The sequence below is a fragment of the Lepus europaeus genome, chromosome 8 (assembly GCF_033115175.1).
Source record: "Lepus europaeus isolate LE1 chromosome 8, mLepTim1.pri, whole genome shotgun sequence".
Lineage (NCBI taxonomy): Eukaryota > Metazoa > Chordata > Mammalia > Lagomorpha > Leporidae > Lepus > Lepus europaeus.
This window is the reverse complement of record NC_084834.1, coordinates 11,066,689-11,091,206: the sequence shown is the minus strand read 5'-3', so window position 1 is coordinate 11,091,206 and position 24,518 is coordinate 11,066,689. Positions and strand designations below refer to the sequence as shown.

Genomic DNA, 24,518 nt, shown 5'->3' with positions numbered 1-24,518 from the left:
AAGAAGGGTAATGAAGAGGCAGTTTGTTTTGAACAATTACAAGTTTTTTTTTTTCCCTAGGATGAAGTCCACATGATATAAAATTAACCATTCTTAAGTGAGTAGTGCTTTAGGTATACTCACAGCATTGTGCAAGCACTGCTGCTATCTAGTGACAAAACGTGTTCATACTCCAAGGGACAGTCCCTGACCTCCGAGGAATAGTTCCTGTCCTCTCTCTGACACTGCCAGTCTGCCCTCTGGCTCCGTGGGTTTGCCTTGGTCTGGGTGTTTACTATGAAGGGAATCGCGTGGCTATGTAACCTTGTGTGTCTGGCTTCTTTCGCTGTAATACTCCAGTGCCCATGCTGGTGCAGGTTTCAGTACTTTGGTCCGTTGTAGGGAGGGGTCTTCCAAATGTTCTTGGCAAATGCATATTATGAAAAGAATGCCTGCCTGGATTTCAAAATATTTTTTGAATGAAAGTAAACGTTTTGTTTTATTTCATTTTTTTTTCCCCGAACACTTTATATTTGTCTTTTATTTGAGAGGCAGAGAGAAGAGACAGAGGGGGATCTTTCATTCACTGATGTACTCCTCAAATGCCAAATATGGCCATGGCAGGGAACTTAGTCCAGGTCTCTCATGTGGGTGGCAGGGACCCAGTAACTTGAGCCATTACCGGTGCCTCCCAGGGTGCACATCAGCAGACAACAGGAATCAGGAATCAGCCAGAACTCGAACCCAGGCACTCTGAGCTGGGATGAGACCATCCCAGGCAGCATTTTCGCTGCTGTGCCAGATGCGTATCACTTTGTTTTATTTTTGCACAGACTTCTTGAAGTGTCCTTGTATGTACATACACAATTCTTTTATGTAGTTGAACATTTGGGTTGTTTCCACCTTTTGGCAATTGTGAACACTGGTGCTATGAACATGCATGCACACGTATTGCTTTGAGTTCCTGTTCTCAATTCTTTTGGATCTGTATGTAGGAATAGAATTGCTGAGTCATATTACCTTTCTCTCTGTCTCTCTCTCTCACTATCCACTCTGCCTGTCCAAAAAAAAAAAAAAAAAAAGAATTGCTGAGTCATATGCTAACTCAATGTGTACCATTTTGAGAGACTGAAAATTGTTTTCCACAAAAGCAAACCAGGTTCCATGAAAATAAATACTACACCAGCAATGTACAAGGATTTAAATTTCTCCACCATCTACCATGCTTGTTATTTCATTTTTTCCCCTTTATTATAACCATGGTGGTAGGCATCAAGGGGTTTCTCATGGTTCTGATCTAAATTTTCCTACATACTAACAATGCTGAGCATGTGTTCATACACTTGCATGTCATTTGTACCATGGTGTTAAAATTATCCCCTGTGTTAACGTTCTCCAGAGAAAGAGTATCTGTCTATCATGTCTCTTTGTATCTATCATCCATCTATCATATAATTTTTTATTTAAGGAGTTGGCTCAAATGATTATGGAGACTACGAAGACCCACAGTCTTCCACCTGTAAGCCAGAGACCCAGGGAAGTCAGTGCTATAAATTCTAGCTTGAGTCCCAAAGCCTGAGAACCATGAACACTGATAGTTCAGGTTCTAGCTCAAGAGCGGATCAGCGTCTCAGGCAGTCAGGCCGAGAGAGAACGCATTCTGCCTTCCTCTGCCTTTTTGTTCTGTTGAGACATCATAATGGAGTATTGACAACCGACGAGGAAAAGCTGGAAGAAAGTTTCTTTGAGAATAAAGAGCATACTAAAGCAGTGTGTGCTGGGGGAATTAAAACATGACGACGACCATGATGACAAGGACAACAACATGTACAAGCCTAAGGCAGAAGGTTTGCTCAGGGAAAGTGTGAGATAAGCCTACACTTTCACCTCTCGCAGGTCTCTAGGAACAGTGCAAGAAGGGAGTCAATTTAAGACAAAGATCAAAAACGGAACCAGACAGACGCAGCAGGTTGTTAGATTGCCTTGCCGTGTTCTCAAGGAGTGCCTGCTGCTCCTCTCTCACTGAGTGCCAGATCAGGCTCTGCAAGGACAAGTGCCTCACCCTCCTTCAGGCGGCCCCTGGACAGCTCAGAACTGACAGGGCGGCTCCGCTGCCCCCGCGACTGGAGAACAAGGGCCCACGCAGCGAGCACGGGCTGCTGTCTTCAGCAGTGCCCCTGAGCTCAAGGGGAGGACAGAGGAGGGGAAGTGAAGATGTCACAGTTTTCCCGCCTTTTTCTTGATTCAGAGTTAAGCCTTTGTTTCCCAGAGTTTGATAAAGCTGACTGATGGTTTTTGCCTGCTCTCTCTCTATTTTATGCTTTTGCTAGGGGATGTGTCCTTACAGCAGCCCACTCTGTCTCTCACTGACTCTCCCATGCTGGACACTGTAATATTAATTCTGGTAATATCAATGCGCTAATATATGAGAGCAGGAAAGTTGTGTCTCTTTTTTTAGCCAAATGATGAGCCTGTTTACCAGGCTACCTGGAGCTGAACTCAGAAGCAAAGCACTGGCCCTGCCGGGGGCAAGCCAGAGACTGCAGCGCTCCCAGAGCTGCGTTGACCGTGTCTCTGGACAGGTCGACAGTGCAGCGTCTGTGGATTACTCCCCCTGCTTCAGGGGGGAGCACACCAGAGCCCACTTCATTCCTTCACGTGTCATTTTACTCTTGTTTATCTGTAGGTTGAACATGGGCGATGCTTTTCACTTAATCAGAGACTTCACACTGACCATTCAGTCCATCAGGTACCGTACACTTCTCAGTGTTGGAAGCCCATAGAACCAGTTAAACGTCTCTAGGCGTGGATCACAGTGCTAATAAACACTGTGTGTTTTTACACAGAATTTCACTAAGTGAGCTGTGCGGTGATGAGGATGACAATGTTGTGTTAGCACTTCAACAACTGAGTGATGCCTTCAGTAAGAAACTTTGGAAACGAAGATGACGCCGTCTGTGTTAAACCGGGCCCTGGGACCTTCCTGGAAGATGAAGACGGCTAAGAACTCCCTGCGCCTTAGCGCTTCAGGAAGCAGGCTTGCAGATGGCTGTGCAGGAACCACCCTTTCCCATAAGACTCTGATAAGACACCCAGCATTCCCTCGCTTCCCTGTGCCAATGCTTGATTCTCCCTCCAAATTCCCATTCATGTCTCCCAAATAAAGCCAGCTGATGTGTTTTCTTCCCTAAGCAATCTGGACGTAATAGCAGTTACCTTGACCTGCTCCTGCTTGACCTTGACCTGCTCCAACTTTACTCAGGATTCTTCCCTCCTCACAGGGGTCCTGAACCGTGGCCCACGCTCAGACTAAGCCCCGCTGAGTGGCCTCTCCTTAAACAGCTCCCCAGTGACATCTCAGATGCTTGTCCCCGAGCAGCTGTCCTTGCACACATCAACTGTGACTTGTAATGTCAGCCCAGGATGTTCCCTGAGCCACTGTTCACCTCACTCTCCCACAGCTGATTCTTTCTAGAAGTAAAATACGCTGCCTAGCTAAAGTATAGGTTGCATAATTATTGAAAGACATCATTGCAAAGAAAGTTTTTTTTTTAAACACCTGAATTCTCAACAGAAACTAACATTTTCCTTCTATGAGAATTTTAGTATGCAAAAGTAATATATATGCTAAATAGCTCAAACAGTTACTATTTTCAAATTATTTTAATTGTACTTACTTGTGGGATGCAGTGTGAGAATTTGATAGATGTATGCAATTACTATTTTGGCCTTGAAATGTTCAGATCATGAGACTTTAAAACTAGAAGTCAAGCTTGATTTAAAATTATGTGATAACCTAGCCCTTAGAAGGGAGTTGGAATCTTGACATTGACTAATTATTGTTCCAATTATTGATCTAATGATTGTTGAGAGTTCATGTTGTACCCAAGTCCTGTAATGTGAGTGCTCCATTTCATTCCTCCTATCAGACACTGAGGCTCTGGGTACGTTCCCCCATCCTCCCCAAGACCAGCAGGAGCAAACACACAGGGACTGGACCATATGCTGTTGAAAAAGTCCCATGTGGGATAAACACAGGTAGAACCCTCACCAGGCCATCTGGCTGGATCGCCTTGCTCAGCCTCACCCACCACTGCTCCCTACTGCCCTGGTGTGTTGTCTGCTCTGGCTGAGCCCGGGAGTCTTCTGAGCTAAACTCACCTGTCCTTGCCTCTGCTTTCCTTCCTGGCTGGACTGTAGCATCAGCTTGTGTTCTCTCCTAAATCTGAGCTGAGTGTGTTGCTGACCTGCTGAATTGTGGGATACAGAGGGAATCGGGCTTTACTGATGGCACAAAGCATTCGAGAGTACCCTGAAATCTTTGATGCCATCTGAAGAAGTGAAGACAAAAACGTGGAGCAATGGATTTCCTCACATTGCTTGGGCAACTGATTGGCATAACACTTGGTGGTTAAGATGCCTGGTGCTGTGGCATAGCAGGTAAAGCTGCTGCCTGCAGTGCCAGCATCCCATATGGACACTGGTTCAAGTTCTGGCTACTCCACTTCCAATCCAGCTCTCTGCTATGGCCTGGGAAAGCCGTGGAAGATGGCTCAGGTCCTTGGGTGCCTGTACCTGCGTGGAGACCTGGAAAAAGCTCCTGGCTCCTGGCTTTGGATCAGCGCAGCTCCGGCTATTGTGGCCAATTGGGGAGTGAACCAGCGGATGGAAGACCTCTCCTTCCCTCTCTCTCTCTGCCTCTCCTTTCTCTGTATAACTCTGACTTCCAAATAAATAAATACATCTTTAAAAGAACAAAAGCCTGTGTCTCACATGGTAGTGCTTTTGTTCAGTGCCTGGCTCTGGCTCCTGATTCCAGCTTCCTGCTAATGTGGACCCTTGGTGGTGGGGGTGTGGGTGGTTGGCGATTGCTTAAGTAGTTAGATCTCTGCCATTCACATGGGAGAACCAAATTTGGTTCCTGTCTCTTGGTTTTTGTCATAGATGGGAGGTCTCAGCCTGTCACTTTCTCTGCTTCTCAAAATAAAAATTAGCTAGAGATAAGTTGTGTTTAATAGAGTGTTGTCAAATATGCATATCTTATTAGGACATCTAAGTCTCTGGTGAACTTGATATGCGTATGTCTGGCTGCATTTTGCTGCTTTATATGCATTTTATTTTAAAGACTGCCATAGGAGTTCACTTGAGCTTTATTGTATTTTTACAGCAGTTTGAAAATTCCTCTAAAGAGCATGATCACACAATGCATTTTCCTTGCTGTCCAAAAATGCACTAAGGATGGTCTTGAGTAGATTCCTTGTCGTGGGGTACAGATAATTCTCATTTAAATAAAACCCACTCTGGGGCCGGTACAGTGGATTAAGCTGCCACCTGTGACATTAGCATCCCATAAGAACACCCAGCTGCTCTACCTCTGATCCAGTTTCCTGCCAGTATGCCTGGGAAAGCAGACAAAGATGGTTCAAGTGCTTGGGTCCTTGTTCCCACATGGGAGACTTGGATGGAGTTCTGGGTTCCTGGCTGCTTGTGGCCATTTGGGTAGTGAACCACCAGATGGAGGATCTCTTTCATTCTCTATCTCTCCCTCTCTGTAACTCTGCCTTTCAAATGATTAAGTCTTGAAGAAAAACCAAAAAACCCTATTCCATGGCAATATTGTTATTATTCCATAATGTACAAATTAATTCTTTGATGATTAAATAACAGGTGCAAATCCTTGATCATAGATTTTCATTCATAGATTTTGGAATAATTTTAAAGACAGAAGAGAAAATCTGATCTTGTAGTTTGGTGGTGGTGTGAGTGACAACTCATGTGTCACACTCTGCTCTGATGTGTCTGTGAAGAGTGCCCGGTGCTCCCCGTCCTCCCCTCCATGTCAGCAGTCCTCCGTGTCACCAGCACAGATGGCCAGCAGTGCCTTCTTATAGTGCCCTGAAGCAAAGTGCTGAAAAGGAAAGAAAAAAAAAATACAACGTATATGAAATAAAATTGTCAGAGAAACACAGTGTTTCTGAAGTGCAAAATTAGCCTTCCCAAAATTATTCACTTTTTTTTTTCATCTAAAGATTTAATGTTTCTGAGAATGGTTCCCAGTGAAAGCCATTGAAACATAATGCTGTGGGGATAGTCAGCAGTGTGTGGGTGACAGTGCGTTGATTGACGTCTGCTTAGAGCAACAATGACTGCAGTAGAATTCAATCTCCTCAGCTGTAGAAAGAGCTGTCTTACATTATTATTAGTATAGATGAGGGTGGAGCCTGGGGAAAATTGTTGCTACATCTCCAAAGATTTAAAAATGCTCATATTCATGAATGCAGTAATCCTATCTCAGGAGATAGATTTGAAATTATTATTAGTTATGCTATGTATAATAGTGAAAAACTGAAAAGTGGTGTAAAATCATGTGAGGTAGCTTATGTATGTTACAGTTTATAGAGTGGGATACCATGATTCAGTAGAAATATTCCTTTCATTAACAAGACATATCACTAGTTATTTATTTTTAAAAGATAACCCAAAGCAGCCATCTATTCGGGTTGCTATAACAAAATACCATCAAACTGGGATCTTATAAATGACAAGAACTTATTTCTCTTGGATCTGGGTGCTGGGATGGCCAAGATCAAGTTGCTGGCAGATCTGGTGTCTACCCAGGATCCGTGCTCATATGGACAGCTGCCTTCTCACTCTAACCTCATGTGGTGAAGGGGACAGGGGGCTCCCTCACCCCCTTCTATGAAGACATTAATCCCATACAGAGGATTAGGAGACTAGGATTTCCCCATCTGAACTTTGTGGGGTCCTCCAACATTCAGACCATAGCAGCACCTACAACAAAATTTTATTCTGCCGTGGAGAATTAGTGCAGTTTTTATTTTACTTTTTATGGTCTTCTGTAGTTTCTAAATTTCTCTAATCAATGATAGTAATAAATAAATATGATAAAAATTTATCTTTGAGAAAATTAGCTATCGTATTACTGTTCTCTTGCACAGTGTTGTCATGCAATTCTCACTCACTGCTTTGAATGCATCCTGAAGTTGCACTAAGTATGTGAACTCTTAGCAGACTCTGAGGTGGCTGAGACTCATTATGCTAAGCAGCTAAGACCTAGCCATTCATGTAGAGAAGGAGTTCTGACCTGCATTGCTCCATGGGAAATGTTTAGCGTCCCAAGCGAGTTGAAGGTTTCGGAGGTTTTAGAGGTGGATGTAAGGAGAGCTTTAGCAAAGATAAAGGAATTGGATTCCCTTAACTGCTCCACCAACTTCTTGGAGTCCACTTGGGGTGCAAAGGGCCTGCAAAGTCTTCTGGATTTATGATCTCTGGGTCTTTGGGTTGCTGAATTGATTCTGGATCACTCTTCCAATAAACTAAAGAACTGTTTCTAGCAGTTGAAAATTTCCATTGAAAACACATGAACAAGGATACTGCCCTTAGCTCTGTGCAAATGCAAACTATGACATGTTCTCAGTGCCCCACTGCCAGCATCTTTAGAATTAATTTGAACAAGAGGCCAAGGAGTGTTTATTTTTCACTGGGTCCTAAAAATTACATAGCTGATCTTACATATTCTGATAGCTTTATCAAAACCCACAGTAGAGGTTAGAGGTATTGGGATGAAGAGCTGACTTGTTTCCTTCTGATGTGTAGCGTGTTCTACAACCAGTAGTGCCAAACTTCACAGTGGCCAGTTGATAGCGTCTGGCTGGCTGCTTGCTTTCCACGGCTTGTGAGAGCCCAGCTGGACTGGTTTTAGAATCTCTTCACCATTAATATGATCTTGCTGCAAAAATGTGTTTTTCCTCATCCTGATCACACTTGAGAATTTAGCTCATAAGGTGCAATTCTAGGGCATGGATGTTTTATTTGGTTACATCTGTGATTTACCTTAAGACTAAGAGGAGTCAGCTCTGTCAATTCAGGTGAAGGGGCTGTCTGCGGCTGCACCTGTTGTACTCAAAGGCAACAGTAGTAGTTGCTCGAGTAGTAACCCAGATTGCCCCTATTAGGACTCTACCAAGAAAGTATTCAAATTAAAGCATTTATCACAGTTTCAGAAACGATGAGAAGGGGGTCACATTAATTACACGTAGGAGACTTACTCTGATATCATGAAACAGGGATTTCCCGTATCTCTCTTTGTACCGTGTTCTTATGGTCATCAAGTCTATTTCACTTCTAGCAATGAGGATCCTGATTACGGTTTTATTATGGAAACCAAAGTCCTGAAAGATACAGAAGAGGGGGGAGGTGGGTTGAGGAAATCGTACTTGAGCATCAATCAGTCCAAAAGAGATTGAGCCCTTGGCTGGAGCGATTGCTGTTCTCCTAGTCCTCAAATGCAGGCACTGCTGTCCCATCCCATGGTGCTCAGCCTGACCCCGAGAGCTGCCTCTGTGACTTCTGCCCACTTCAAGCACACTTAGGGTGAGTTACTCTGTTCCACCTGACATCTCGCCTGCCCTGGATCATGGCCTTGACTCTGACCCCTGTCCTTTCTCCCCGACTCTGCAGTAGTTTCTCCCTTTTCCATCCTAGCCAACCTTCATATTGTCTCTGTCACATTTCATGCTGTAAATGGCAAATCTCATTATGCATTCTTTCTAGGTAAATATCCTGGGGAGGAGGGATTCTAACCTTTATTAGTAGAGCATGGATATAAGACAGCAATTACATTGTCATTCTGTAATCTGGTGATTGTTGAAAAATTGTAAAAATAAGAGCCCCAGGTACTTGAAGTACTTTCTGATTTGAATACCCCAGAATACAAGATCAATGGCCACGTACTTCTCACAGATATAATACTGCTTGACAAACGGTTCCAACTCTTTTCAAATGGGGGAATGGTGATCTCTAGTGGCCAGCAAGCATAATGCAATTTTTGATAATTGGGATAATAGATCTCACAATTTGAGGTGATTAAATGAATGATCCAACCAAATTCCCAAATGTAGATTGTAGGTCATTAACTTAGAGTGCCCTGGGGAGAACACAGAAAGATGCTTCGGTGTGTGAATGGGGAAATGGTCTTCTTGACAAATATTTGGCATCTGAGGTCCTCATATATCAGACATTTGATTACCTGACTATGCAGCCCCCCCCCCAACCATTTGTGAGCACACACACACCTTCCTTGTTCCCATACAACATATGGACATAAAGGATACTTAGAATAAGTAGCTCTGAATTTAGGCATCAGTGGGATCAGGGTAACTTAGATGATTTTCCATGGTCATTGACTAGTGAAGCTTTCTCTGTTGTTGCAGTGGTTAGCTCTTTGGAGCAAAGACTTGATGAATCATCCCATAGCTTTGCCCAACACGCTGCTCTACTTCAAATACAACTTTAATCAAATCAATCTTTTCTCCTTGGAAGGGTTACTTCCTTTCTATAACTGGAACTTACTTGGGTTCTTGTGCGTAAATAAATACTCAACTCAGAAGATGCATAATAAAGTACCCTTGACTATAAGTATTTTCTTGGCATGCTGGCTGCATTTAAGAAGTTGGTGTGTAAAATTTACTTTGAAGATAAAACTACTAAAATTACTGTGTCATTAAATTTTTTTTAAGTTTTCAAGGTTTTCTCTCTTTCTCTACACACAGGCACACACACAGATGCATATGCAATCTTCAAATATATTTCACGCACATTATGGATAAAGTGTACACAAGAGGGCTTCAGAAAGTTTATGGAAAAATTGAATTAAAAATTAAGTTTATTTTGGTGCAAAAATGTTTAAAATTTATGTGTAGTTTTGTTTTTATAGTATGAATTTTATATTCTTTTTTTTTTTTTTTGACAAGCAGAGTGGATAGTGAGAGAGAGAGACAGAGAGAAAGGTCTTCCTTTTTGCCGTTGGTTCACCCTCCAATGGCCGCTGCGGCCTGCACATCATGCTGATCTGAAGCCAGGAGTCAGGTGCTTATCCTGGAGGGCCCAAGGACTTGGGCCATCCTCCACTGCCTTCCCAGGCCATAGCAGAGAGCTGGCCTGGAAGAGGGGCAACCGGGATAGAATCTGGCGCCCCAACCAGAACTAGAACCCGGTGTGCTGGCGCCACAAGGTGGAGGATTAGCCTGTTAAGCCACGGCGCCGGCCTGAATTTTATATTCTTAAAGACTGCATAAATGCATGGATTTCAAAATTTGGGCACCAAAACAAATTTATCTTTTAAATCCATTTCCATGAACTTTTTGAAGTCCCCTCATATTATCTGGTGTACCTGTTTGTTTCCCTAAACACAAATGCTCCAAAGAATGTGATTGTCATAATAAAATGTGAAAACAATCTCAATTGTAAATAGCTTAGAATTTATCACTGTCTAGCCATTTCTTTAAGTATATTTGGAAAACAACACCTCATGTTTAAAAATAACCATTGGCATTATTTGTGTTTTTAAACTTCAGGAAAGTAGCAATTCCTTGCCAAGAGTGTAATTTTTTGACATGTTCTTCTTGGTGCCACATATTTTGTGTTTGCGTAAGATGATGTGGGGTCTTTGGAAATAAAAAGCATTTGAATTTGCCAGTCTCTGTGGCTGCTGAGACTCCAAAGGACATGGGGGACAAGGACCACAAAGAACCACACTTCTTAGGTACCTAAATCTATACAGAGAGCAGAGCACTACTTTTCTTTGATGAGTCTTATTTCTGTTGCATAACATGATTTTTTTCCCCACTTGGACATATATTTTTTTTTACCTGTTTACATACAAGTTCAAGAATGGAAATCAATATTTAAATAATCGAGATAAAAATAGCTATTGGAGAAAACAGATTCCATTTCTGAAGAAATTTTGAAAACGTGTGGGTCTTACGTACATGGATGGCACCGTGCAGTCGATAAGCAAAGTAGGCTGGTTTATCTCGAACACAGAGCACTAGGAGAAATCAGAATGAAAAGGAGGAGTGCTGGGTGTGACAACGTTTGAGAAACAATGAGATGCTTTTTTCTTGCTGTTACAATCCTCGTGTTGAATGGTGATTTCAACACATAGAGTAATGATCACACTTGTGGCAGTTTATGACACCAAGATGAGATCATTCTTGTCATCTCTAGACAGAATTAGGGCTGGGAAGTAATGCAGGAATGGCTCATGTCTGCCTGTCTGGGATAACAACTTTGTCAAGATCCCCAAAGTGATTCTTTCTCTTCTACAAGCACTCCATGCTTAGCACTACTCAGACCTGCAGGTATCTACCGATTTCAGGAACAAGGCTGATCTTGAACACTGTTTAAGATTGCAACTATTCAGACAAGATGCCCTAGAGAGAACACTTGTCCAGCAATGAACCAACAGCAATGAACTCATGTCAACTCCTGCCTTGGGTCTCCAAGAATAAAGAACTTTGTATCCAAGTCCTTGCATAAATTTCTTCCTTTCTTCCCTTTGCCTAGACCTCCTTGAACCCTCCCATAGTTTACTAAAACACTCATATCCCCTTCACAATGCTCTGTCATTGTCAAATACATGTCTTTCTTTACTCTTTGGAGACTCTATTCTCTGATTGTCATTTAGACTGATACACCACAACTCTTAGAAAACATATGAAGCAGCAATGTTGTAATGATTCATTCAGAATTTCATTTAATCTCTATCTTGCTCTTGAAACTCTGTTGGTTCCTGGTAAAGCAGTTTGTCATCTTTGAAAAGGAACTAAGTAGGGCTTCCAAAAGGCCCAGTTTATCAGCATTGTTACTGAAGCTTTGCTAATGTGGGATTCACCAAGACATAGCCCCCATGCAGTTCGTTCATCTTCCCAAATGCTACCTTTAGTCCCTGATAGATTTGTGGATAGATCTGAAGTCACTTAAGCAGAACGTGTAAGGGCCATAACTAGTCTAGGCCAGTTTTAGGAGTCACCCACTCAAAACTGCCATAGCATTAGAACAGCCTAGAGCCTTGGTCAACAACTATCCTGGATGGAATCCAGTTGATGACTGTAGCACTCAACAGAGTAAGTGGATGAACCCGTGACTGAGTGATTAATGTGTGAGAGGTTATGACATAGAATAACTGTAGAATAAGAGCATCTCAACAACATTTTTTCTGTCGTTCAAGTAATTGCTTTAGGTTGTGAACCCACATCTTCCTTCCTCTCCTGAACAGTGAACTCAGTAATCGCCCTTGAGTCCCTTCTGGAATGTGAGCTCCTTGAAGGACGAGGACTTTCGCTGTTTCTGTTGATGCTTTCCTCTTCCATCTGCAGTGCCTACATCAAAGGTCAGTAGTGTTCACTGAGTGAGTTAATGACTCAAGTTAAGATGTTTTATGGTGTTTCTGATACCCACTGCGGCCTCTCTCATGTCTGTGCTTTGTGCCAATGATCTACATTGGAAAGAATGCTGGCAAGGTTCAGATGACGTGAGCTCTCCTTGTAACTTTGTCGCTCGTTAGCTGATAGACTTTGGAAAAGTCACTTAACCTCCTTTGGCCTTGTTTGTAAATGGCGGGGTTTTGATGTGATGTATGGTTACTAGATTTTGTTGAGAATTTTCTAGAACATATGTACCTTATTGTCAGAAAAATACAAAGATGTAAGCAGTCATATACTCTTTCAGGGGTTTTGTAAACTCCACAAGACCATTTTCATAGAAACTTAAATTAAAACGCCTTTACTAGATAAACTAGGAGAATACTATTCTCACTCTGCTCCATGTTCATGCAGGTATATGCTATTCTATGCATAGAAAATCAAAATGCTCATTGATTTTGCTCATATCCAAGTAATTCCTGCGTACCTACTATGGGGATATTTCACAATGACCTGTCTTTTATAGTCATTGAACTATATGCTGTCAAGTCACAACCCAGGACAAGAAAAGCAAGGGTGACTTATGGTTGATTTTGTAGATAACTACCACTGTTTCTCTCTGTGGAAGGTAGTGTTTTTCTACCTAGGAAGCAGAGGGAAGTGTGCAGAAATCACGACTAAATAACAACTCAGTAAATCTCTTTTAGGTAGGATTTACTCTTTTTTTTTTTTTTTTTGGATTTACTCTTAAACTTTTTGGAGAAGGTGACCAACTCTTCTCCACCTCCCTACCAACCCAAACAAAAAACTAAAACCCCTTTTCTTCTTGGAGGAAAAGAAGCCACGTGGCTGGCCTTGATCTGCTCTTGAACAAGGGATCAGGAATCAGAAAATGTGACATGGATTTAACAGTGTGTGAACCATTCCTGAGAGACAGCATCCGAGAATGCTGTGTTTGTTAGTCAGAAAGTTGACACAGATGTTGGGAAGAGCACTCAGTTCTTCAGTAAAGTCATCAGCTTGGCCGTATAGTACATTCTGTCTCCTGATGTCCTTTCTCTATGTAGGGTTTATATCTCCTTTAAATAATTATTCAGTGGAGAACACCCAGGCCAGGCAAGAGCTCACTCATGCACCTGTAATTCACTCTGGCACACACAGGTCTGCTGAACCTCATATTTATGCTCACTCACCAATGGCAACCAGCAGCTGCTGGAAGTATCCGTCGTAACAATCATTGATGGCATCTACTATGTCTTGCCCAGAGATATTTTGAAATTCCTGGAAAACTTCAACAAATTGGTAGAATTCAAAGGAGTTTTTTTGTAGCATAACAATTGCTAATTACTGTACATAATGAAGGTGAACATTTTATGTAAAGCAATGGACAGTACTGCTATTGGTTGTGTAAGTGGAATCAGCAAAGATCTTGGACTTCAAAGAGCTACTATTCTCTTCTGGGGAATGATCGCTACTTCTCGATCACTACTTCCTGGGGACTCACTGCTGATTTACATCGACAGGAGGCACATGTCTAGCTGTTATTTATGGGCCTTTTGTTTAGGACATACACTCAGCCGTACTTAGATCAATAGCAAACTTCTTCTAGAGCTTAGATATTAGAATAAATAAGTGTTAAAATTCTTTGAGTCGGGCCGGCGCTGTGGCGCAGTGAGTTAACACCCTGGTCTGAAGCACCAGCATCCCATATGGGCACCAGTTCTAGTCCCGGCTGCTCCTCCTCTGATCCAGCTCTCTGCTGTGGCCTGGGAAAGCAGTAGAAGATGGCCCAAGTCCTTGGGCCCCTGCACCCATGTGGGAGACCTGCAAGAAGCTCCTGGCTCCTGGCTTCAGATCAGTGCAGCTCCAGCCATTCGGCCAACTGGGGAGTGAACCATCAGATGGAAGACCTCTCTCTCTACCTCTCCTCTCTCTGTGTAACTCTGCCTTTCAAATAAGTAAATAAGTCTTTAAAAAAATTCTTTGAGTGATGATTAAATTGTGATCATACAGTCTAGGAAGAGGTGCAGGTGTTCAGCCTAGCAGTTAAGATGCCATGTCTCATCCCAAATCAGAGTGCCTGGGGTTGATTCACAGCTCTACTCCCAATACCAGCTTCCTGATAATAAAAACTCTGGGAGGCAGCAGGTGATGGCTCATGTAATTGGGTTCCTGCCACTCAAGTTGGGAGACCTGGATTGAGTTACCGGCTCCCCACTCTGACCTTGGTCTAGTCATTGAGGATATTTGGGGAGTGAACCAATGGATGGGAGTTATCTGTCTCTATGCCTATCAAGTAAAAGATAATATGTTAAAAAAGAATCTATGTGGGCTGGCGTTGTAGTGTAGCAGGTAAAGCTACTGCCTGTGATGCTGCCATCCCCTGTGGGCATCAATCAGACCTGGCTGCTCCACTTCCACTGTCCCACTGCTAATGCATCTGGGAAAACAGTGAAAGGTAGCCCAAGTGCTTAGGCCTTTGCCACCCACTTCGGAGACCTGGAAGAAGCTCCTGGCCCCTGGCTTTGGCCTGGTCCAGTCCTGACCATTGTGGCCATTTAGGGAGTGAACCAGTGAACGGAAGCTCTCTCTTTTTGTATCTCTACCTCTCTCTCTATAATTCTGCCTTTCAAATAAATAAGTAAATCTTAAAACACAATCTATGAGGAGTTTTATGAAGACTATGAGATCTCTATTAGGGGCATAGGGTGGAGTTTACTCAGCCAATTTTGCTAAATTAAGCTTCCTATTTCAACAACTTACTTACCTGGCTTTAACACAGGAAACTTTCAGTTTTCATTCATTCTTACAGCAAATTGGAAGTGAGGAAGTATCTTTCTACTATGATTTCTAATTAACATATAGAGTAGTAGGGAGTAGATCTCTCAAACTCTTATAGACTTTGGTGCTTTATGTAGAAAAAACCCAAAAATATTTTTCCACTTTTAACATTTTAAAAACATATGTAAGTACTGTACATGTTTAAGTGGTACCATGTGATGGTTCATGGTGTTCAAATCAGGGTAAATATCTCTATCTCCTCAAACACTTATCATGGTGAAAACATTCAAAATCCTTTCTTCCAGCTGATTTTGAGAAAAATACAAAGGTCGTTATCTTATCTGTATTTGCCCTATTGGGCAGGAGAATTCAGAGCTGCCTGCTCCTATCCAGTGTAACTTAAGCACCTGTTAGCCAGCCTTTTCCCAGCCTCCCCCCTGCCTTCTCTCCCCAGCCTCTGGATTCTACTCTCAGCTTCTCTGAGGTCAACTTACAAAGTTGATGCTTTTGTTTCTAAGTAAGGGAACAAGGCACTGACATTTGGGGAAAGTCAGACTAATGTGAGCGTCCTTCTGAGGCCACTGAGACACCCCCGCTGCCACACAGATTGTGTCAGGAGCAGTGACCCTGGCTGTCACGGGCTCGCTGAACCATGCTCATCAGCCAGTTTTCAAGGAAACATACAGTGTAACTGACAGGAAATAGCTAATTTTTGGAGTAAGTTCTTCATCAAAAAACAGATATCAATTTTAAAAGGTTCAGTATTTGTAAGTTTATGCAATTTAGTAAACACAAAAAATAAAAGTATAGAGAAAACTTTATTCCCTAGTAATGTCCTGAGGTGAAGCAAATCCATACCAACAGGATTCAAAATAAGTAGCTTTGAAGTAAGCGGACTTTCCTTTGTTGCACTTTTTTTTTTTTTTTTTTTTTTTTTTACTACTTAGCTACTTGCTTTTTAAAAAAGTTATATTTGTTTGGAGATGAACAATTTGGAACATGCTCAATCGGACTGGCCGCAAATGGTGGAGTTAGAAATGTGCAGGGGATTCCAACACAATTCCATCAAGATGGCATGTACCAATGCCATCGCACTAGTCCAAGTGATCAATTTCAGCTCACAATTGATAGCTCTGATAGGTCTAAGAGTCAAAGAGATCACACAAACAAGACAAGTATCTGCTAATACTAACTGATAGAATCAAAAAGGGAGAGAAAGATCCAACATGGGAAGTGGGATACACAGCAGACTCATAGGATGGCAGATGTCCTAAACAACACTCCGGCCTCAGAATCAGCCCTCAAGGCATTCAGATCTGGCTGAAGAGCCCATGAGAGTATAGCAGGCATGGAAAGCCAAGATATCATGGAAAAAAAAAAAAGACCTAAATGAAAGATCTCTGTGAGTGAGATCCCAGTGGAAAGAATGGGGCCATCAAAGAAGGAGGTACCCTTCTCCGAAGGGAGGAGAGAACCTCCACTTTGACTATGACCCTATCGGAATAAGACCAAAGTCAGCGAACTCTAAAGGCTTCCATAGCCCTGACAACTCATGACTAGAGCCTAGGGAGATTACTGACGCCATGAACAGGAGTGTCAAATTGTTAAGTCAGCAACAGGAGTCACTGTGTACTTACACCCCATGCGGGATCTGTCCCTAATGTGTCGTCTAAAGCCAAGTGATGCTATGACTGGTACTGAAACAGTATTTTTATACTTTGTGTTTCTGTGTGGGCGCAGACTGATGAGGTCTTTGCTAATTATATACTGAAGTGATCTTCTGTATATAAAGAGAATTGGAAATGAAAAAAAAAAAAACCTGGTGTTAAAATGGAAATGGCATAGAAAATTAATTAATTTGAAAAAAAAATTATGTAGGATCTCTGTCTTTAATGTGCTGTACATTGCTATTTAATGCTATAATTAGTAATCCAATGGTAGTTTTTTCACTTGATATTGCTATATGGGCAAAATGTTGAAATCTTTACCTAATATATACTAAATTGATCTTCTGTATACAAAGAGAATTGAAAATGAATCTTTACATGAATGGAAGGGGAAAGGGAGCGGGAGGGGGGAGGGTTGCGGGCGGGAGGGAGGTTGTGGGAGGGGAGAAGCCATTGTAACCCATAAGCTATACTTTGGAAATTTATATTCATTAAATAAAAGTTTAATAAAAAAAAAGTTATATTTGTTTGAAAAGAGTTGTGGTGGTGGGGGGTGAGAGAGGAATTGATCTTCAGTTCTCTGGTTACTTCTCAATGGGCCAGCTTGAAGCCAGGAGTCAGGAGCTCATCAGGGCCTCCCGCATGGGGGGCAGGGACTCAGCTACTTGGGCCATCACCTGCTGCCTTCCCAGTGCATTAGCAGGGAGCTGGAACACGAGCAGAGGACACGGGACTGCAGCTGGCGCTTGATATGGCATGGGATGTGGGATGTGGGAGTCACAGGTGGTGGCTTAACCCGTGTCCCAGCCCCTGCCCCAGCCCCATGAACGTTCTGTTTTCTGTGTCATAATCGGTGGAGGAGCTGGAAAGAGCCCCTGCTCATCCTCACCCAGCCACAGCTGCTGGTAGCTCTTGTTGCACAGAATCATCTGGAGCATGGTTTTGTGCGCCCCGGTCTTCTGCTGGCAGGCCTCCCACAGCACCTGGAACAGCACACAGCCCGCAGGTGCGTCAGACCCACCCAGCCGCTCCCACACAGGCTGCACATTCAGGACCAGTGCGGGCTCTAGTTACCATTGCATCCTGGGCGGCCATGGCGGGGTCCGTGTAGCCCTCCTGTCTGGTTCCCTGTAGAATAAGCACAGGTTTTCCTTGTGACTCAGTAGACATTGATAAAAATCCTGGAACCATCAAACACTCAGGTCATTCCTGAGCAAATTCTATCACTATTTGGAGTAAGTCTGTTTCTTGACTACTTCGTCTTCATCCTGTGTGATCCATGGTAGCAGGATCTGGGGCAACCACGCTGTGCTCTCCTTGCTGCGCGTCCCTTGCTCAGCTCACAGGATCGGGCACTCTCTCTGTCTTTCCTTCTTTCTCACTGGTTACTCCTCCTCCTGTGAATTGGTTCCTCTTACTTTCCGGTAAGTCCCAGTACTTAGTCACTGACCGTCTTCTCTGTATTTACACTGCTTCTCTTGGTACTCTGATCTATACCTGTGGCTCTGGATTCCATCTATGTGGTCTCGCCCGAATAGTGTGCTGGTACCCAGATTTACATCTGTCATCTGAACCTCTGATGTGTCTATTCCAGTTGCCAACTCAATTCTCCACTTGATTCTCCATTATATATACCAAATTCCTTGTTCAAAATCCAACTCCTGGTCTCGCTCCACCACAGGCACTCCTTAAACTCCTGTCTTCCACATCTCTTGCTTACCACTCCCCACTCCCTGCTCAGACTAAAAAACTGAGAGTCACATTCAGGTCCTTCTTTCCCTCGTATCCCACGTCCAGTTTCTCAGGAAACACCAACAGACTTTACCTCCGCAGTACATCCAGAATCTGGGCACCTTTCACTCCTGCCGCTGCTCCCATAAGGGGCTGTGTAGATGCTCTATCACGGCTTTCCTGAAGATACAGCCCTCTGCAGCCTGCTGTTTGACTCCTGTCTCCCTCTAGTATTTTCACAATATGGCATCTACTGTGAGCATTTGTAAAGCCAAAGATCACATCGTTCCTTTACTCAGACTCAGCGCGGAGGGACTTCTCCCCCATTTCACTCAGAATAAGAGGTGCGGTCCTTACAGTGGCCGCAGGGTCAGAGATCATCTCACCACTTGCGACGTCTCTGACTCCATCTATTCACCCACCACTCCCATCCATCTCGCTGGCTGTCTTATATGGCACCAACTGGCCTCCTTGCTACTCCTCAAACCCATCGGCTATCTTCTTAGACTTTTTTCTGGAGTTGTACACTTTGCTGCGACAGCCTGTCACGTCTGTTCATTTGTTGACTGACTGTTTCATTCACCTCTTTCCTCACATTTCACCTTCTCAAGGAGACCTACTCCGATCAACCTATATCATATTGTAACCTGCCTACAACACCTGTCTCCCTCACCCTGCTCTGCTGTGTCTTTCGTCAACTTCTAAAATTCTATGTAAGCTGCCTGTTTTGTAGACTTACGTTGAATTGTGCATTCTCCCTTGCTAGAATGTAAACAACTTAAGGGGCTGGGAACTTTGTTTCTGTTGTTCACTGATAATTCCCCGAGTGTCTAAAATTATGCCCAGCACACACTGCGGGCATTCCAGAAATTGCCATTGGAAAGGTAAGAAACTTTCAGACAGCTGCCTTCAAAGATCAGTTGGTAGATGTGGGGAGATTTTTCTGGATCATTGACGTTTCCTCAGTGACCTCCAGTGTCCCTAGACAGCTTAGTACACTCTGACCCTGGCAAAATTGGTGAGAAAAATAATTCACACATCATTTGGAAAGATAGTATTTTTGGACATTTAACTTGAAATGGTGTCCATCTGCTTATTTTCCTATGCAGTCAATTGCCAAAGACACTTAGATATGATGGATTGAGAAATGTGAATAACTAAGTTTGTGATTTTACTCTTTCAATAAAGTCAGACAAGGGTGACTTGGTCATGTAAAGATCCCAAGATAGTCACTTGATATATTTAATAGGTACCAGAGAAATGGCAAAAAAAGAGTACAGGACTTAAAGAAGGGACAAGATAAAAATGTGGAGGGAAGAAACTGAGGGGAGTAACATTTGGTTGAGAATTGTTGGGGCTAATAATTCATAGATGAAAGCTCCCGGTAATAACATCTCTGGAGGCCTCACTGCCAAGTTTGAGAGGTGATACCATGAGCAGTCCTGGGAGCCAGAGAGGAGACACATGCAACTGGAGAGCTTCCATTACTTTCTCTCCTCATGTTCTTTTCTCAGCATTGGCTTTCCTTTTTTTTTTTTATTTCAGTATTCCCAATTCAAAATTAACAGCACACATGTGCACACAGACACATGCACACAGAATAAAGAATTAAATCCATGTGGCTTGGCACTATGACTTTGTATTCTAGCCTGACATGCATATTTATTAATTCTTCAACTGAATCCTGTAAACATATGTGCACTACAATATGAAGTTGTAACCATGATTAGATACACATTAAAGGAGACCACAGCCTCTGTGTTGGACGTGTTCGTCTGCCCCAAATGAGGAAAATGGAGGGATGATAGAAGAAAAGGAAGTAACGTTGAAGAGTAGGTTCCTTGAGATGTCTTAAGGGAAATGATTACCTCCCTCCCTCCTAGCCTCTTTTAAATTTGCTTGTTTTGTTCCTTGTTAGAACAACTCAGCAAAATAAACAAAAATAATACAGACACACATGGGACTAAATTGTGTTTGCACATACTGTATGGCAAAAATAAAATAGAAGGAATAAAAGACTACAAGTTAGCTTCATCTTTGGCTTTTTATTCATCTCAAAGAAACTATTCCTGGTAGGATGAATTACATAGAAAAATATATCTGATATATTCAGATTAAAATGAGATACTTTTGCCCTTTATATGATATTTCCTCTTTGATGATATGATAAATACCATTAATCTACATAAAAGATGGGAAGCAGGACCAAGAAACTTATATGCTGGGTCTCCTAAAAGGTCATTTGAAAGCATGTGCAAAAAAAACATAAAGCATGGATAAGAATCCAAAGATATTTTCCTTTTAAAAGTACTTTCAGGAGAGAATGCCCAGCATTTTTGTTTGGTTATACACACTACCCTTTTAGAACTTCTTGTGCCTAAGGTAGTCACCATTATGAGTTTTCTCTGACTGGCATATTCTTCTCCACTTTACCGTCTTCTGGGGCCCATTTGCCTTTCCTGGTTGTAGAGTTCGTTCCTCTTTACAGTTTTCATGCACGCTGCAGGCTGATTGCCAAACGTGCTTCACTTTCCTTCAAGACAAACAGCTGCACTGTGTTTTGCCCCCCTGATAGAACACAAAGCTTATTTGAGGGTTGGCCAGTGAAATTTAGGCAAGACTACATGCATCACAGTGAAGCCCGTAAAAGCTCCCATTGCCTTTCTACTTCTGCGTGTTGATGACATGCTTGGGGAGCATGCAAACCAGGTGCTGCAGTGGATGGAGACTGAGACTGGAGCTTGCTTCTTGGAGGAGAGCTCTTCCATGATCACAGCAACCTGGTCTGGTCCTCATGTGAGCTTTGCAAATGACATTTCCTTTATGATTTTAACTGTGTATTGCAAGAAAGAGATGAGCTCATGACATAAGGGACTGGCTTGCAAGCAGAAATAAAAGTGAAGAGAAAGTTTAGACATTTGGTGCCTCTAAGAGAATATGAAACACTGATTTCAAGCTGTTCGAGCTGAAACTCAAAGAGGCTTTGAAAGGCAAAGTGCCTGTTTAGGTGGCCCCAAAGCAGTGCCAGCCAGTTTTCCTGTCTGACAGAGCCCTCAAGGAATTGTCTTTAGATTGTGGGAAAAAAAAGAGGCGTGGTGGTGGAGTTGCCGGCTGCAAAGATACCAACAAGTAAGCCATATTTGAGAACTAGATCATGGGAAGATCTTTGGCTAGGTGGTATGCAGAACTCCCTGGAAGCAGGTGGATCATAGTTCTGCCGGGCTTTCTGATGTGGGACGTGAACAGCTCACATGGTCCCTCACATATGTCTGCCCCTGTTCCTCCATGAAAGCAATGGAATCTTTTCTTAATTTTCCATTCTCATGTACAAAATTCTGTCTATCTGTGGCTTTTAGTGCAATTCTTTGCTAACTACTCAGTAATGTTTTTGATATAGAAAGGAAAGGTGTGGATATTTATATACCTTTGTTTCATTTCAAGTATACACATGTGCATACACACACCCACCCCTTACACACAAAACAAAAAACCTAAATCCTGGCTTGAAAGACATTTTTTTTTTCCCAATTGTGGGCTTCATGTGTTTGCTAAATCAGGCGACAAGCACATTCGAGAAAATACATAAAACAAATGATAATTCTATCTTTAAAATAGTATTCTGACTATAAAGCTAGTAAGATGAACGTCTTAAGAAATATTATATGAGGGCCGGTGCCGCGGCTCACTAGGCTAATCCTCCTCCTGTGGTGCTGGCACCCTGAGTTCTAGTCCTGGTTGGGGCGCTGGAGTCTGTCCCGGTTGCTCCTCTTCCAGTCCATCTCTCTGCTGTGGCCTGGGAGTGCAGTGGAGGATGGCCAAGGTCCTTGGGCCCTGCACCCGCATGGGAGACCAGGAGGAAGCACCTGGCTCTTGGCTTCAGATTGGCAGAGTGTGCCGGCCACAGTGTGCCAGCCGTAGTGGCCACTTGGGGGGTGAGCCAACGGAAAAAGGAAGACCTTTCTCTCTGTCTCTCTCTCTCTCTGTCTAACTCTGCCTGTCAAAAAAAAAAAAAAAAAAAAAAAGGAAAGAAAAAAAAGAAATATTATCTGAATGGAAGCAATTACATACAATTTAGTTGATATAGAAAAATAAAGTAAATGACAAAATCTAACTTAAAGTTGAAGTCATCTTCCTTTCATGATAGGATTTTTTGTAGATAGCCCCGGGCATGCTACACAGTCACATGGGGTCTGTTGGATTCAATTAAACAATGGATGTCCATCTATTAACTCCGTAGACCACCAGTGGATAGAAGCTTATACTTTTTGATTCTGTTTCATCATTTCTAATGTGCTTATGGGAATATCCATGTTGCAATGCTTTGGTGTTATGAATGAAATGGGTTTCTCATATACTGTGTCTGAGGCTCAGAAAAACTTATAAGCCCTCCATTCATTTAGCAGTCTTAAAAATGAAATTAATTTCTAATAGAATAATGAATTTTCACTGTAATATTTCTAATCTTATCTATTTTCTTAGAATGTATCAGATGTGTGTGTGTGTGTGTTCCCTGTAAGTATGATTGATTTTAATTATTTGAGAATAACACTTGTGTTTTATTTGTGCTTGTCTCTCTACCAAGTCAAGTTTCTGAGAGCCTTGAACACAGCTGATACTCAGGAAGGGCTATTGCATAGCATTAACTGTTGACCTCTAGTATACCGCAGCTCTCTGACCTGGTTTTTGGAAATAGCACGTGTCTGTCTGTCACAGAGCAGAGTGGTGTGAGTTGTGCAATGCCATACCTGGACCAGGTTCATGAGGGTGTCTCTGAAGTGTCCCGAGGTCTCTGAATGAATGTCCTCTTGGAGGTTGTTGTTGTATTCTGACAAGAAAACAGCCACATTACAGTACACCTGTCTACAGCACCACACATCAGTGTGCTCTGAGCTACTTCCTCCTACTGCCCAAGCTGTGATTGAAAGTCCTAGAAAGACAGTCAACCTGCCAACACTTCTCTGTCAATAAACTGCCCGCCACTGAAATCAGTCACCCAATGACTACAAAGCTATAGGCTTCTTGTCTTAAAAAATTATCTTTATGGGAGCGGTGCTTTGCTGTAGTAGGTTAAGCTTCTGCCTGCAGTGCCGGCATCCCATATGGGTTCTGGTTCGAGTCCTGGCTGCTTCAGTTCCAATCCAGCTCCCTGCTAATGTGCCTGGCAAAGCAGCAGAAGATGGCCCAAGTGCTCGGGCCCCTGCACCCATGTGGGAGACCTGGAAGAAGCTCCTGGCTCCTGGCTTCCGCCTGGCCCAGCCCTGGCAGTTGAGGCCATTTAGGGAGTGAACCAGTGGATGGAAGATTCTCTCTCTCTCTTTCTTTCTCTCTCTCTGTAACTCTTTCAAATAAATAAAATAAATCTTTAAAAAAAGATCTTGGCCGGCACCGTGGCTTAATAGGCTAATCCTCCATCTTGCAGCACCGGCACACCAGGTTCTAGTCCCAGTTGGGGCGCCGGATTCTATCCCGGTTGCCCCTCTTCCATGCCAGCTCTCTGCTATGGCCCGGGAAGGCAGTGGAGGATGGCCCAAGTCCTTGGGCCCTGCACCCACATGGGAGACCAGGATAAGCACCTGGCTCCTGGCTTCGGATCAGCGAGATGCGCTGGCCGCAGCGGCCATTGGAGGGTGAACCAATAGCAAAAAGGAAGACCTTTCTCTGTCTCTCTCTCTCTCTCTCTCACTATCCACTCCGCCTGTCAAAAAAAAAAAAAAATCTTTATTCCTAAAGTGAGAAACAGTATTGAGAGTCACTTCATTCTCTTATTCTCAGAATGTAGAATTGCACATTCCATTTCCGTAGACTGCTGCCCACTCTAGTGCTTTTCCTAAGTGCTGCCACGACTCATTTTACTATTTTCAGTAAAGATTTTTACATCATTGCCCTGAGGAAGGGCTTGTCATTCACATGCATTGAAGGTGACTGGGACATTTTCTTGACATTCAATGTTACATACTACATAATACATGGGAACTTAAGAAATTAAACCCTTGCGAAAAACAAAACTAGCTACTCCTACTTTTGAAATGTACAAAAATCTGATTTTGGGATAGATTACAGGAATTAAGAAATGTGCGTAAAGCATAGCAAATATATTTGTAGAATTCTAAAAGGTCTCCCCAGATGTGGAATTCTG

At 42.8% G+C, this 24,518-nt stretch overlaps 2 protein-coding genes across 3 annotated transcripts in view; one reads left to right on the top strand and one right to left on the bottom strand.

The window, feature by feature from the left end:
- LOC133765832 (probable ATP-dependent RNA helicase DDX60) overlaps positions 1-3,535 on the top strand; it is a 74,286-nt gene extending 70,751 nt beyond the window's left edge. For both annotated transcript variants that reach the window (XM_062199370.1, XM_062199371.1), the window contains 2 exons: positions 2,666-2,728; positions 2,826-3,535. In XM_062199370.1, coding sequence (XP_062055354.1) covers positions 2,666-2,728; positions 2,826-2,928 — 166 coding nt within the window. In that variant the 3' untranslated portion in view covers positions 2,929-3,535. The remainder of the gene's footprint in view (positions 1-2,665; positions 2,729-2,825) is intronic.
- Positions 3,536-5,649: 2,114 nt separating this feature from the next.
- Positions 5,650-24,518, bottom strand: part of LOC133765207 (annexin A10-like) — a 61,407-nt gene continuing 42,538 nt past the window's right edge. Inside the window, exons 8-14 of the mRNA XM_062198871.1 lie at positions 23,128-23,207; positions 17,726-17,779; positions 17,541-17,634; positions 13,397-13,492; positions 10,770-10,828; positions 8,049-8,171; positions 5,650-5,887 (exon numbers count right to left, since the gene is read on the bottom strand). Coding sequence (XP_062054855.1) covers positions 5,819-5,887; positions 8,049-8,171; positions 10,770-10,828; positions 13,397-13,492; positions 17,541-17,634; positions 17,726-17,779; positions 23,128-23,207 — 575 coding nt within the window. The 3' untranslated portion in view covers positions 5,650-5,818. The remainder of the gene's footprint in view (positions 5,888-8,048; positions 8,172-10,769; positions 10,829-13,396; positions 13,493-17,540; positions 17,635-17,725; positions 17,780-23,127; positions 23,208-24,518) is intronic.